Raw genomic sequence first — 13,236 nt, 5'->3', positions numbered from 1 at the left:
GGGGGAGCTGGGTTCAGATCCTGCCCTTGGCACAGTGCTCCTTGTCCCTTTTATGACCTCGGTGAGTTAGTTGACCTCTCAAGTAAGCTTTGGTTTTCTTATTTGTAAAATGAGGGGGTAGACTAGATAGTCTCTTGGTCTCAGCCCAAAATTGATGCTCCTCTGATCTTAGCAAAGGTGATCTCCAGGGCCTCCCGGCCTCCCCCTGCACTTCAAGAGCCCAATTCTGACTGGTCTGCATGGTGATGGCATTAGCTGATTATGCCTTTTAATGGCAGCTTTTTGGAAACCATGTATGCCTTAAATTCAAATACGTTTAATTTAATTCAGTTGAACAAAAATGAATTTCTAATGAGGTACTTCTAAGGAGCATAGCAGCCCAAAGAGGATTTTTTTGGAAGGGGGGAGATTGGGCTTACTAAAATGCAACCTCTGCTTATGTAGCTTCCGGAGTGAATGATGACAGCTACATGTACATGGCTCTTTAAGGCTCGCAGAACGGTTTACATACATTCTCATCTGATCCTCATAGCCCTCCCTTTGGGGCAGGAGTTATTATTATGTTTTTACATTTTACAAATAAGGAAACTGAGGTTTAAATTAGATGAGATTAAATGACTTGTCCAGGGTTACACAGCCAAGAGTAACTGAGGCAGGATTTGAACCTAGGTTTTCTTGGTTCCTACGGCTGGGCCATATTAACTTGCTTGAGGTCACATAAGTAGTAACAAAGCCTGGATTCCCACAGAGGTCCCCTTACTCCAAATCCAACACTTTTACCAATGTACCATCCTTCCTCTCTTTTTTGACCAACCCCCTTATTTTATAGAGGTACCAGCTGAGGCTCAGGAAATTCAAGCAACTTGCCCAAGGTCACACAGCTAGTTAGTGTCAGAATTGGGACTGGAATTCGTCTCCTGTGTCTTGGATGCAGTGTTTTCCCACCATACAAAGCTGCCCCGCTGTGGCTGGGGTATCCTTCTTGGGGCCCCTAGTTCCTTCTGCATGACACATGATACATTCAACCTGCATTCCTACTCACTGACCCAAGCAGATGCTTTCCCAGCTAAACAGTGTTATCTCAGACCCACCCCGAAGGAAAGGCAGGGTTGTGAGAAGGAGGACGCTTCCCAGCCAGTCAGAAATGAGGACATGAAGTGGAGGGCAGCAAGAAAAGGGGACAAAGCTCAAAGCACAGCTGCCCGTTGGTGCTTGAAATAAGTGGATGTTCTGGAGGTCTGAAAGAGGAGTCTCTCCTCCCCAGTAACCCTTACACCACCAGCAGCAGCATCCCAAGCAATGCAGCGATTTGGGGGCACCTGTTTTAGAACTGGATCCAGATCACAGCATTGGAGTCAGAAAGAGACAACCTTAAGGTCATCTCATCCAGCTGTCTCCCTGTTTATAAATGGGGAAACTGAGGCCTATAAAGAATAAAGTGACATCTGAGGTCACATCGTTAGTAAGTGGCAGAAGCAAGATTCTATTCCAGGTAGGGAGGATGTGATTTTAAGTTCCAATGAACCTTGTGCCCTCTACCTCCCCATCCTTCCTGGCTGGGTGGAGCCATCAGGCTGAACTTTGTAGTAATTATGTCAATGGGATATTTTTGCCATCCACCTGGCAGTGGCAGCTCTTGAAATCCCATAGGTGGCAAGATCTAGAAAGGAGAACTCTTGCATGGTGAGGCTCATGGCATGGTGGCTCAAGGGCATGGACCTGGAATCAGGTTTGGTAAAAACCAGCCAACCAACAAACAGGCATCCCCATAGCATAATAGAATCACATGTAAGCCCTGATTACAGAGCTGGGAAGCACCTACAAAATCTCCTCCTGCAGAAACTCCTCTACATACTGGGCAGGCTCTACCCAAAGACCTCTCCTTAAGGGCAAATGCAGCCTGCCTCAAGGCAGTCCCTTCTACTTTAGGGTGGCCCTAATTGTCCAGAGTGATAATACCTATATCACCAACTTCACTGGGTTATTGGAAGGCGCAGATGAACTAATGTTGCTAAGGTGCTTTGTGAACTTTAAAGTGCCACATATTTAGAAATGTGCTCTGTTATTATCGATCAGCCAATCAGCAAGCATTTATTAAGCACCTACTGCGTGCCAGGCACCACTCTGAGTTTTCGTGATACAAGTACAAAATTGAAGCAGCTCCTTCCCCAAAAGAGATTATAGTCTACTGGAGGATGCAACATGTTATAGATCCCCAAATATAAAGCAAGGACCACTGACTCCCGCTGTAGCTCCAATTACCTTGGATCTGTTCTGTACACCTGTATATATGGGTTGTCTACCCTGATAGAATGTAAGCTCCTTGGGGCCAGGGACTGTTTTCCTTTTTTCTTTGTATCTGTGGTGCTTGATGTAGGCACATAGTAGGCACTCAATAAATGCTTGTAGTCACATAGTAGGCGCTCAAATGCTTGTTGCTTAATTAGAGAAACTGCAGTGGACAGAAGGCTGTGACTGTATCCATTTGTCCCAGGTAGGGTGCTGCCTTTGGGCATGGCTCTTTTAATAACATAGATTAGTAATGCCCTCATTTATTTAATACTTTGAAGTTTATGCAACATCCTCCTTGACCTAACAATGTGAGTGGTAGCTATTATTATCCCCATTTCACGGTTTAGGAAACTGAGGCTCAGAGAGCAGAAACTGCCCATGGTCACATAGCTGGAGAGTGTTGGAGCTGGATTTGAACTCAGTTCTTGTGACTCCAAATCTGGTGCTCATTTCCAGTCCACTAGAGGTTCCCCACCTTTTCAGTCATGAAGAGCCCCTTTTTAGCATCCTCTTAGAACCATGAGGGCCCCTGTAGGAGTATGCTACTTATACAATAACTCACAAGCTCTCTATAGTGGGCTTCTCACAAACTTACAGTAGACACAATGAACTCAAAACCAAGGAATTTACAAAGATAATGCTAACAGTGTACAGTTACACCAGCTTGTGGATAGCCTTGAATGCCAGGCAAAGGATCTGGAACTTTTCTTGGTGAACCCTATGGAACTACTGAAGATCTGTGATACTTTTCCTTCCCTGTCAGTCTCAGGATTATGAACTTGGGATCAGAAGCCTTCCTTCTCAGCCTCCACACTGCAGCTGCCTCCAGATTGTGGGCCAGCTTCTTAGCACAGATGAAGCTGAGTAGATCCCCTGGGGACTCTCCTCTTCACAGCAGTATCTGGGTCCAGGACACTGAGAAATAAATTATTGTAAAAAAAAAAAGTCAGGGAGCTAGAAAACGGTCACTTGGAAGAGCATGGGGATGATTAACTCATGCATTCTTCTCAACCTCTCAGGACCATCTTTCTTGTCATGTCTGCATCCTAACTGACCACTTTCCAAACCCTCCTTTGGCACTGGGGAAAAAGCAGGAGCTGGCAGGGAATTGAAGAATCTTTGAGTTGGAAGGGATCGAAAAGGTCATTTGCTCTAACCTTCCTGTCCAGGGCAGAATTCCCTGCTGTAGCAATCTGGACAGATGGATGTGTAGCCTCTGCTCTGTTATCTCCAGGGAAGGTGTGCTTGCTGCCTCTTGAAGCTGCCCAATCCATTACTGGACTGGTCTAGTTATTGGAAAGGTTTCCCCCCACCTGCCCTGCCTTAGTCTGAGCTAGAATCTGCCCTTTTCTGACTTCAGGAGCATAAGTGATCCAAGATAGCCCTCGGCTCTTAGCTCCCACCCTTTGGGAAGTGATAAGCCAGCTAAACAGGGGTGCCAGTTCCAAATAGGGGGTAAAAGACGGACTTGGGCACCGCTTATAGCACATTCCCAGAATAGCCAGGTATATTTGGTTACAAGGACAAAAGGCAAACACAGTCTGCTTGACTAAACCCCAAACATTTCTCATCAAAAGAGGAGGAGGAGGAGTGAGGGGGCTAGCTGACCTCATTGCTGTGCTGATGATTTTCCTTCATTCTCTCACTACCTTGCTCCCCCTCCACTATATTCCACTTGGATAGTTGGCTGGGCAAAAAAATATCCAGCTCACCAAATACTCCCAAGTCCAGGTGACTCAGCTAAATGCCACGGTGAACCTTGTGACCTTGGCTCTGGAGTCAGAGGACCTGGGTTCAGATCCCTCCTCTGAGATTTACCTTCTCTATTACCTTGGGCAGGTCACTTGCCCTCCCTGGGCCTCAGCTTCCTCATCTGTAAAATATGGCAGTGAACTAGGCAGCCTCTGAGGTCCTTTTCAGTTCTATGTCTGTGATCCTGTAATCTTCTGCTATGTCTAGCTTATTTGGCATCCCCTACAGGAACCCCAGTATTCCTTTATATCTATGGCCAGTCAACTTTAGAACAGTGGGGGAGATAGGGAATAGTGTCAAAAGGTCGACTGTCACCCTTTAGCATTAGAGCTGGAAGAGGTCTTAGAGGTCATCTTGACCTTATTTTATAGATGAGCAAAGTGATGCCCAGTGGGGCTGAAGGAGCTAATCTAAGGTCACACAAGGGAAAGCAAATGGTGGTAACTGAAGAGAGAAGGGAGGGAACCCAAAAGGTGGGAGGGTGAGGAAAAATATTCCCATCAACACTTAGCTCAAAGGGCCACTTCTTACATGGGTCCTTCCCTGATCTCCCCAATTGTCAGGATTCTACCCTTTCCCCACCAAAAATTATTTTGCATTTACTTTCTGCATCTAACATATGATCTGGGATCTGGCCTGCCCTGCCTCTAGGGAGATCACTCTACTTTTGTGGGGAGCAAAAGGAGGCCTGTGACTGACCCCTCAAACCTTCACTCTTCTATTTCCAAGAGAGTTATTGGGTTAGAAAGATTTCTATCAAAACATGTTAGATATTTGAAGTTTAGAGGTATGATGCTGTTTGTGGGGTTCAAGATAAAAGCCACTTTCCCAAAGAATTTAGTCTTGGCAAGCTTAGCTCCTTGCCACAAACATTTGTTGTGAAAAAGACAATTGTGGCTATCCAGCAAACTTGTTTATTGAAGCAAGTCATAAACAATTATACCTATTAAATTAGATGACAGAACACAGAAGAGTCAGTGGTTCTTCCACTCAGGAACAAGATAGAATCTGAGCCCACACAAGGAGAGAAAAATCTCACCCAAGAAGTCCATCCTTAACAGTGTCTGGGCTGGCTTTCCTCACCTGCCTGGAGCTCCAGGAAGGGCTTCTATTTGCTATTCAGAGTCCATGCCTTCCCTTTTAGCTCACCTTTCTCAGACTGGCCCTCTTTCCGCAGTCTTCAAAGCCAAACAGGATTCACCTCTCTCTCACATCACCTGTGTTAATAGGTGCAGGCTCAGAGGTCCCTCCGCCATCAAGTCAAATCTCTCTGTATACATGCAATGTATCACAGGATTGTCCTTCAGGGAATTGCCTGAGCCCACCTGGGTCGGAGTATGACACATATATTTTGTATTTCCTTATCTGTGTGTATATTGTTCCAACCTCCCCGCCTTCTGTCTTTGTGTCTCCAGAGCCTAGCACTGTGCCTCTCACAGGGCTCACAGGGTGCGTGCATAAGTAGGTGCAGAATAATTGCTAGTTCAGTTGAATTGAATGGTGGGGTGAAAGGAAGGTGACTATGGAAGTGTGGATAGAAATTCAGGGACTTTTGCCTATGACCACTGGGAATCCATGCTCTTTGAGTGAGAGTTCAATGTTCTTTATGAAAAGACACCTTCTAGTAGGTAGACTTCCACATCATAAGTTGGCTGTTCATGGAGTTTATTTGTAGTTGTATGGAGGAACTGAGGCATAGCCTTTTTTCTGGACTAGATTCCTCCACCGACCCTCACTCTTTTTCTGTTCTTGTGTCTACTAATGGTCTCTTCTCAGTGGAACCTGGAGATCTTACAAGAAAAAGTGGGAAAGGACTCCAGAGGCCATAGGTAGCAGTGATGGCCTGGTGCAGTGGAAGGATTTGGAGTCAGAGGAGCTGAGTTCAAATCATGACTCTTAACTTATTAGCTGTGTAACCCTGGACAAATTGCTAGACCTCTCTTGGCCTTAGTTTCCTCATTTGTAAAATAAATACTTCGTGACCTCTCTTAAGACCCATCTCAGAATCTACTCTGGAATTGATCCAGCCCTCTCATTTTATAGATGAGGAAACTGAGTCCCAGAAAGGCCAGATGCCTTGTCTTTTACTGAATGACTGATAAGTGGCGGGAGCAGGAGCTGACCCCAAGCCCTTTGACTCTGAATCAGGCCATTTGGCTGTCTTCTCACTGCATCACACAGTGGCCATTTTCCAGGAAGGCCCTGCTGCCCTTGGGTATCACCTGCCCTGTGGTCCAGATCCTCTCCATCAGTGGATTCTCTCTGGTGTGTCTCCTTGGCAGGCCAGCTAGCCCCAGCGCCAAACTACTGGGGTGATGGATTGTTCGCCCTCATGTGCCCTATATCTTTTGTTTTCACAGTTCGTCTCCATGACAGCATCTCGGAGGAAGGCTTCCACTACCTCGTGTTTGATCTGTAAGTATGGGAGAAAGCTGTTTGAAGCTGGGGGTGGGAAGGGCTGGAGGGGGTGGTCCCGAGGGTGCTAGATCGGAGCTCTCTGGTGACCCCGGAGCTCACAGGCAGTTATTCCTCCTTCATCCCAGCTCTTTTCCTTGCTGCATAATAGACTTCCATAGAACAGGCAAGACAAGGCTCTATCTATAGGATGTGATGGTGACTTTCTAGATGATGATTCCTCCTTCTGGGGGCTTGTTTTCTACTTTTCCTTATTTCTGACTGGCCATTCCTGCCTGGTGGGCAGGCAGACAGCGCTGGCCTCTTCCCTTACTTCCCTCCCACCTTCTCCCCACCCCCAGTGCTCATCCCTTTATTTCTCTCTTGCTGCCCATCTCTTCTTCCCTCCTCTCCTCCCTGCCCCCTGAGGACTGGTCCTAACCCTAACTCTGACCACTCCCCCAGCCCCCTAACCAGCTCCTCCTTACTTTCCCAGTTGCATTAAGATGACCAAAAAACCCCCCAAAAACCAAATATTCGGGACTTTGAAAGAGAAAACTCTTTTTAAAAATTTGTTCTTTTGCCTTCGCTTTTGTTATATGGACTATGGAAAGCTAATCACCTCTAGCCTCACCCTGGGCTGAGTGCTGGATACCCTGCTATGTTGAGATCAGAGGAACATGAGGAAAAGATCAGCAGAATCTTATTCCCCAACTAGTTCCTGGCCAAGAAATGAGTGAGAAGAGCCTGCAACAAAGGCCTCGTGAGGGAATTTCTCCTTTTTCCCTTGATCATCTATTTAGAGCTGAAAGGGCAATCCAAGGTCATCTAGTCCAACCTCCTCATCTCACAGATGGGAAAAGGAAGGCCCAGAGAAGGGAGGTCACTTGCCCACCACCACACAGCTAGGAAGTGTCAGACCTAGAATCGAAACCCTTCCTCCTAGTCCAGCACCTCTCCCATAACACCAAGCCGCTGTTCTTGATCCTGGCTTATGCTTGGGTGGGTCCTATGCCTTCCAAGGGGACTCACGCGCTTGGGGGTGTGTGTGTGTATGTATGTGTGTGTGTGTGTGTGTGTGTGTGTGTGTGAGTGCAGGTGTGCATATGGGGGCTCTGCCACAGAGAAAAACTTGTTTGCCCCAGCCCGAATGAGCATGTGGGGGCTGGTGAGGAGGCACTCAGCTGCCTCTCACTTCCTGCCAGATATAGAAGCCGGGTGATCTTATCTCCCCCTGCTCCCTGACAGCGCCTGTTAAGCAGCCGGCTATATTTAGCTGTTCCGTGTGAGTCAATGCCGCACTGAGACCCTGGAGCGGGAGTCATATAGACCTTGGCATGTCCCTGCACGGCCCTGCCTCCATTGCAGAGAAGGAAGGGAACCTCCAGGCCATTGGTCTAGGAGGCAGTGTCTGACTCCCTGCATCCTGTTGCCATAGTTTCACTGGACTCCTCTTTCTTCCCCACCCCCACACGTTCGTCTGGTTGTGAACTGAAAAAAGCTGCTAGAGAGCCTAACATTAGCTCTTTATTTCCAAAAATGCTTGTTGCACAAGCCAGTGGGAAGCTGTAGGTATGAGGAGCTCACATTAGTGCAGGCCAGGGCTTCACGGACCCAACCTTGCATCTTTGGGTTCCTTGGGACAAAAGAAACAGGAATTGCTACCAGAATCGACCTGACCTCAATCTTAATGTACCCTTTTTTTGACTAGATATTACCTAAGGGGTGGTGTGTGTGTATGTGTGTGTGTGTGTGTATGTGTGAGAGAGAGAGAGAGAGGGACAGACAGACAGACAAATAGACATCTATGCCACTCCTAACAGCCTAGTTATCTGGAAGCATCAGGAAGGAGATAAGGGGCCTTAGAAATCATCTGATCCCATTTTGTCATGTTACACATAAGGAAACTGAGGCCTGGTGAGGATAAGTGATTTTCTCATGGTCACAAAAAGGAAGACAATGGATGAGCAAGGATTTAAACCTAGGTCCTCTTGACAAAAACAACAACAAGAACAAACAAACAAACAAACCAGTGTTCACCTTCATTGCTGCCCGAGAGCCTGGTCATTAAGAGGTTCAAGGTGTGATTGCCGGGTCACCCTTAGGGAGGTGGTTCTAGAATCAGACAAGGGAGCACCCAGATGATGCCTGGGCCTATGGTCACACTGTCTCCTTGGGCCCCCAGTTTCCTTGTAGCAGGGTCTGGTTGCTCGCTTGTTTTCCTCCCGGTTCTTGCAGAGATGCTGTATCTGGTTCACAGTTCCTCAAAGGAGAGAGGTGGCCTAAAAGTCAAGGAGGGAGAAATGTCCTGGGAGTTTGGGTTTGCAAACAAATGGCTGCAGATATTTTTGGTGCAGAGAAGATGGGGGATGCTGGTGGGCGGGGGCAAACAGGAACGGGGACTGTTGCTGCAGAAGGGCTCATTCTCTGAGATGACAGAGCAGAGCACAGTGAGGGGGCTGTGGGTGGGAGGGAGCCTCTGACAGGCCTGGATGGAGGGGGGAGGAGAAAAGGAGGGGGCCTGATGGGATGGGCATGTAAAACACAGAGCAAGGGGAGCTGTAACATCACTGAACTCATAAGACCCCAAATAACCCTATTGCCCCAGTTCCATCGGACCCCAAAGAAACTCTTAAAGTGATACATCCCGGAAATTTCGGCATATGTTTAGGAGACTGTGAAACTGAAGGGTAAGGTGAAGAACACAGTGATGATGAGGAAGTTGTTAGCTGTGGAGGCAGGAATGGGGGGTCAGTGCCAGGGGGTGGGAAAGGCCAGTGACAGAATTAAAAAAAACAAAACAGCGCTGACCCTTCCACCCATACATCTAGACTGGGTTGACTCTACTTCCCAGAAGCCCTTGAGAGGAGGCTTGAGTTTGAAATAGAGCCTTCTCAGGGGGTTATGTTATTCAGGGTGGGGCCAGAAGAATGGGGTCTGGTTTGGTTATGACACCCCTATAGTGATTTCAGATGTCCAGGGAAAGTCAGAATCAAGCTGCTTTCCTGGGGTTCTTAGAGTCTGGGCTCAGCCTAAAATATTCCACACCTGCACCAAGGACACATCAGAGTAGGGCTTTGTCAAGTGAAGAGATAAACATGGGGGTGGGAAGAAGCAGGAAGGATGGAGGCCATGTTTCTAATTACTAGGGCACTGGGATCCTTTAGGAAGTACTCTGTAGTTCTGGCCTTCTAGGACCAAACCCATGTTCTGTGGGAAGGAGAAAGCAGGAACTGTCAGAAACCCCTGTATCAGCTTGAGAAGCGTACAGCAAGGGCCGACTGGGTGGTGGGGGTGGGGGTGTCCCATAATGGCCCTCCCCATCCAAGGGCAGGACTTTGATTTTTATTGTATCCCTAAGTCCTTCACTTATGTCTAAATGGGGAGGAAGTGGGGATGGATCAAAGGACTAAATAAGGGTATAGTCCAGTGGGCTCTTTCTCCTCTCCCCAGTGAAATCACAGAATCAGAATTTTAGTTGGAAGGCATCTCAGCCTTAACTTGAAAAGTTACAGTGTAGCTGACAAGAGACAACATATCTTCATCTTGAGGATGCTTAGTAATGGGGTAGGGGAGAGTTGGAGGCACTAGGGGAAGCGGAAAGGATTGCCCCCTTCCCCATGGCCAGGCAGGACAACTCTAATATGTCCAAGTAGGCTTCCAGCCAGAGAAAATGTGGTACCGGGGAAAAAGCACCAGATTTGTAGTCAGAGGAACTGTGTGTTTAAATCCTGGCTCTGCTGTGTGACCTTGAGAAAAGCCTTCTCCAGGGCCCAGGCTCCTCATCTATAAAATGAGGTGGGGGTTGGACTAAGTGACCTCTATGGTTCCTTTCAGTTTCCCAAAGTAGCCCTTGCTATGTATGACAACCCAGATTGTTAGGAAATTTTTCCTGATGTAAGCTTAAATTTTCCTTTTTGTACCTTTCACCTTGGGACCAATGGGTAGAAGCTGCCAAGATAGACTTGTCTAGTTCTGGTCTGTGGAGAGATTTCTTCTGGCTTCCTTGGGCATAGTCCAGACAGGACACTGCACCTCTGGAGTGCAGAGAACATTCCTTCCCCTCAATGTTGCCCTCTTCACCAGCCCCCACTAGGACGCCTTATGGAGAGGGGCTCGCTGAATCTTGCTTGATATGCTGCTGCTGCAGCCTGGCTTCCTCCAGGGCAGCCCAGGAGTCGGAAGAGGCCACAAGGTAGTTGACAGTGTCCAGATGCTGCCCCACGGGAGCTCAGGGGCTGGCATCTCTCTCCCTGCCATCCTTCCTATCCTATCCCTAGAATTATCATGGCATCAACAGAATCCAGAGCTAGAATCCAAGCTTTCAATACTGAAACACGGAAAGGTCTGTCGAGAATTCTCATTTCTTCCCAGGTATTTACATCCCTAACCTGAGGTTCTACCTGGAAAGAGGACTGAATTGTAGGGGTTGGGGTGAGGGTGGGGGCAGGGTTGAGTTGCTGCATGAATGTCCTGAATCTGCCATCTAGAATTAGGTCTCTTCCCAAGGCTGGACTGGCAGGGCTCCTGACTTTACCTGAGCAAACAGCCTGAGGAAGCTCAGGGAACAGGTGGAATGGGTCTCTATAGGTGGGGAGGGGGGACTGTTTCTGAGTGAACCTTCCCTGGTGAGCCATCCTGCCTTGTTTTGGACAGTATGCTCATCAGAAAAAACAGTAGGGGAAGGATAGGGAAGGAAGGACAGAGGGGGAATGAGCAAGGCAAAGCCATTTTGCTGAAAAAAAAAAAAATATATATATATATATATATATATATAGTTCGATCCATTTTAGAGTGTGAGACTGTGTATGCAAAGATTAGAGTCCCACATGGAAAGAGGTGATTTCTAGAGATCATGGGCATAGGAGCACACAGCCTGAGTACACCTACCCTTACAATCCCAGGGTTTTTCCTACAAAATGAAGCCTTTCAGTTGTGGTGATGAGGGAAAAACCCTACTCTGCCATATAGAGCTTTTACCCCCACAAGATCTTGCCACCAGTACCCCCTCTCTGCTACCACAAAGCTGTTCTGTATGGTACTCCCAGAACTTTGCCCTTCTTCCCTAATCTAGAGAAACAGGATACTGAATAAGGGGGTCCTACAGGTAGGTCATATTGGGCTGCTAGCCTTTGGGTTCTCCCTGATGCAATGAAATAACTCCTAGGGAGCTGGAGAATAACACTCTTCATGCCAATCCTGATCTGGTTTCTGACTTCCTATTCCATTCTACGTCCTTCTTGACCTAAGAGAGCCAGAAGCAATGGGGAGAAGCAGGTGGGAGGAGGACTGGGGCTTATTATAATGATCCTAGGGTCACAGAATCACAGGATTTTAAATTTGGATGGGTTGTCAGGCCAGTGTCCCACCCTTACCTGACTAGACAAGACCCCCACTAAACATACCTATTAGGCAGTCAATCCAGTGCCTGCTTGAAGACCTCTGATAAAGGGAGATCCTTTGAGTTAGAGTGGGCTTCAAAATGGAATGGACAGTGGTGATAGAGGTTCTAAGTTTCCTATCACTGGGGCACGAGGGAGAGCCGTGTTTCAGTAGTGGTTAGATTAGGCAGCATTTTTTCAACCCTGCAATTCTGGGATTTACTGGGTAGGGTACTGCTGCCATTTAGGAAACCTGTTCAGGACTCACCTCTGACCTGCTTTCCAGAAGTCCCTTCAAGACAGCTGTTTCCTGCTTCAGAGATGTGCCTTTTGAAATGATCGCTGCTGAATTGGTCATCAGTGCAGGCAACAATGTAGGCCCTTCTGAAACACAAGAAAGCAAGCCAGATGTGGCCCCATAGCTCAAGGGGAGAGAGGCATATGGACAGGCTGTTGTGAATAGGCCTGTACTCACTTGTTAACATTCAGGATTTTTTCCTAGCTCCTCTTCGGGGAGCACTACCTGTCCCACTGAAAGGGCCTGGCCCCTGCTTCTGGGAAGCAGCCAATAACTGAAGGGTGATGGGAAGGGATGAGCAGAGGTCTCTCACTCTGTGCCTTCTGGCCACATATTTTAGCTGCAGGCCATGGAATGGGCAGCCTTTCCTTTTCCCTTCCAGATCCCTCAAGAAGACCTGAGCAGTTCAAGTCAAACTCTTGGATGCTGCCTTTTCTCTCCTACAGCAGCTTCTCAGCCTGGGAAGGAAGGGGGGGGGGTGTTGGGGGAGGCGGAGTGGATTATCAAGACTTTTCTCCAGGGGTCCTGACTCAATGGTAGGCCTAGCCCTAGAGAATCAGAGAATCTAAAAGTTGGGAAGATCAGAGGTGTTGGGGTACAAGAAGGGGCACCAGGCTCGTAGTCAGGAGCAGCTAGGTAAAATCCTGCCTTTTATATTTTCTAGCACTGGGGCCACGGAAAGTCACTCCCTCCTTTATGAGTCTGGGTTTTCTCATCAGCAGAATGAAACCATAATACCTGTGGGGCCAACCTTATGAGGTAGTTATCAGGCTCAGATGAGAAAAAGTAGTTTGTGAACTGTGGAAATATCAGATTTTATCTCTTCTGAACCTTACCTGCTAATTATAGATCACATTAATATAGACTTTAAGGTTCACAGTACATAATTTTATATACTTCATCTCATTTGAGTCTCATAGCAGCTCTGGGAGTTGGGTATTCCTATTATTTTCCCCAGTTCACTATTGAGTAGGTTGAGGCCCATAGGGGTTAAGTGACTTGCCTAGGGTCACACAGCTACTAAGTGTCTGAGATGGGATTTGAACTCAGTTCTTCCTGATTCTACATTCAATGCTTTGATCCACCATTCCATGCTATCCTCTACAGCTTCCAAGACAA

The 13,236-nt window shown here is 47.5% G+C and overlaps 1 protein-coding gene across 1 annotated transcript in view; it reads left to right on the top strand.

Annotated features, from left to right (window-relative positions):
* Window positions 1-13,236, top strand: part of CAMK2B (calcium/calmodulin dependent protein kinase II beta) — a 281,298-nt gene that overhangs the window by 202,936 nt on the left and 65,126 nt on the right. The window contains exon 4 of the mRNA XM_069071805.1: window positions 6,405-6,459. Within this exon, the coding sequence (XP_068927906.1) occupies window positions 6,405-6,459 (55 nt within the window). The remainder of the gene's footprint in view (window positions 1-6,404; window positions 6,460-13,236) is intronic.

Source organism: Petaurus breviceps, unplaced genomic scaffold, assembly GCF_028583685.1.
Source record: "Petaurus breviceps papuanus isolate PSGF00001 unplaced genomic scaffold, PetGlider_PUasm1.0 90845, whole genome shotgun sequence".
Lineage (NCBI taxonomy): Eukaryota > Metazoa > Chordata > Mammalia > Diprotodontia > Petauridae > Petaurus > Petaurus breviceps.
The sequence above is the reverse complement of the archived record's forward strand: the minus strand, read 5'-3'. Positions and strand labels throughout refer to the sequence as shown.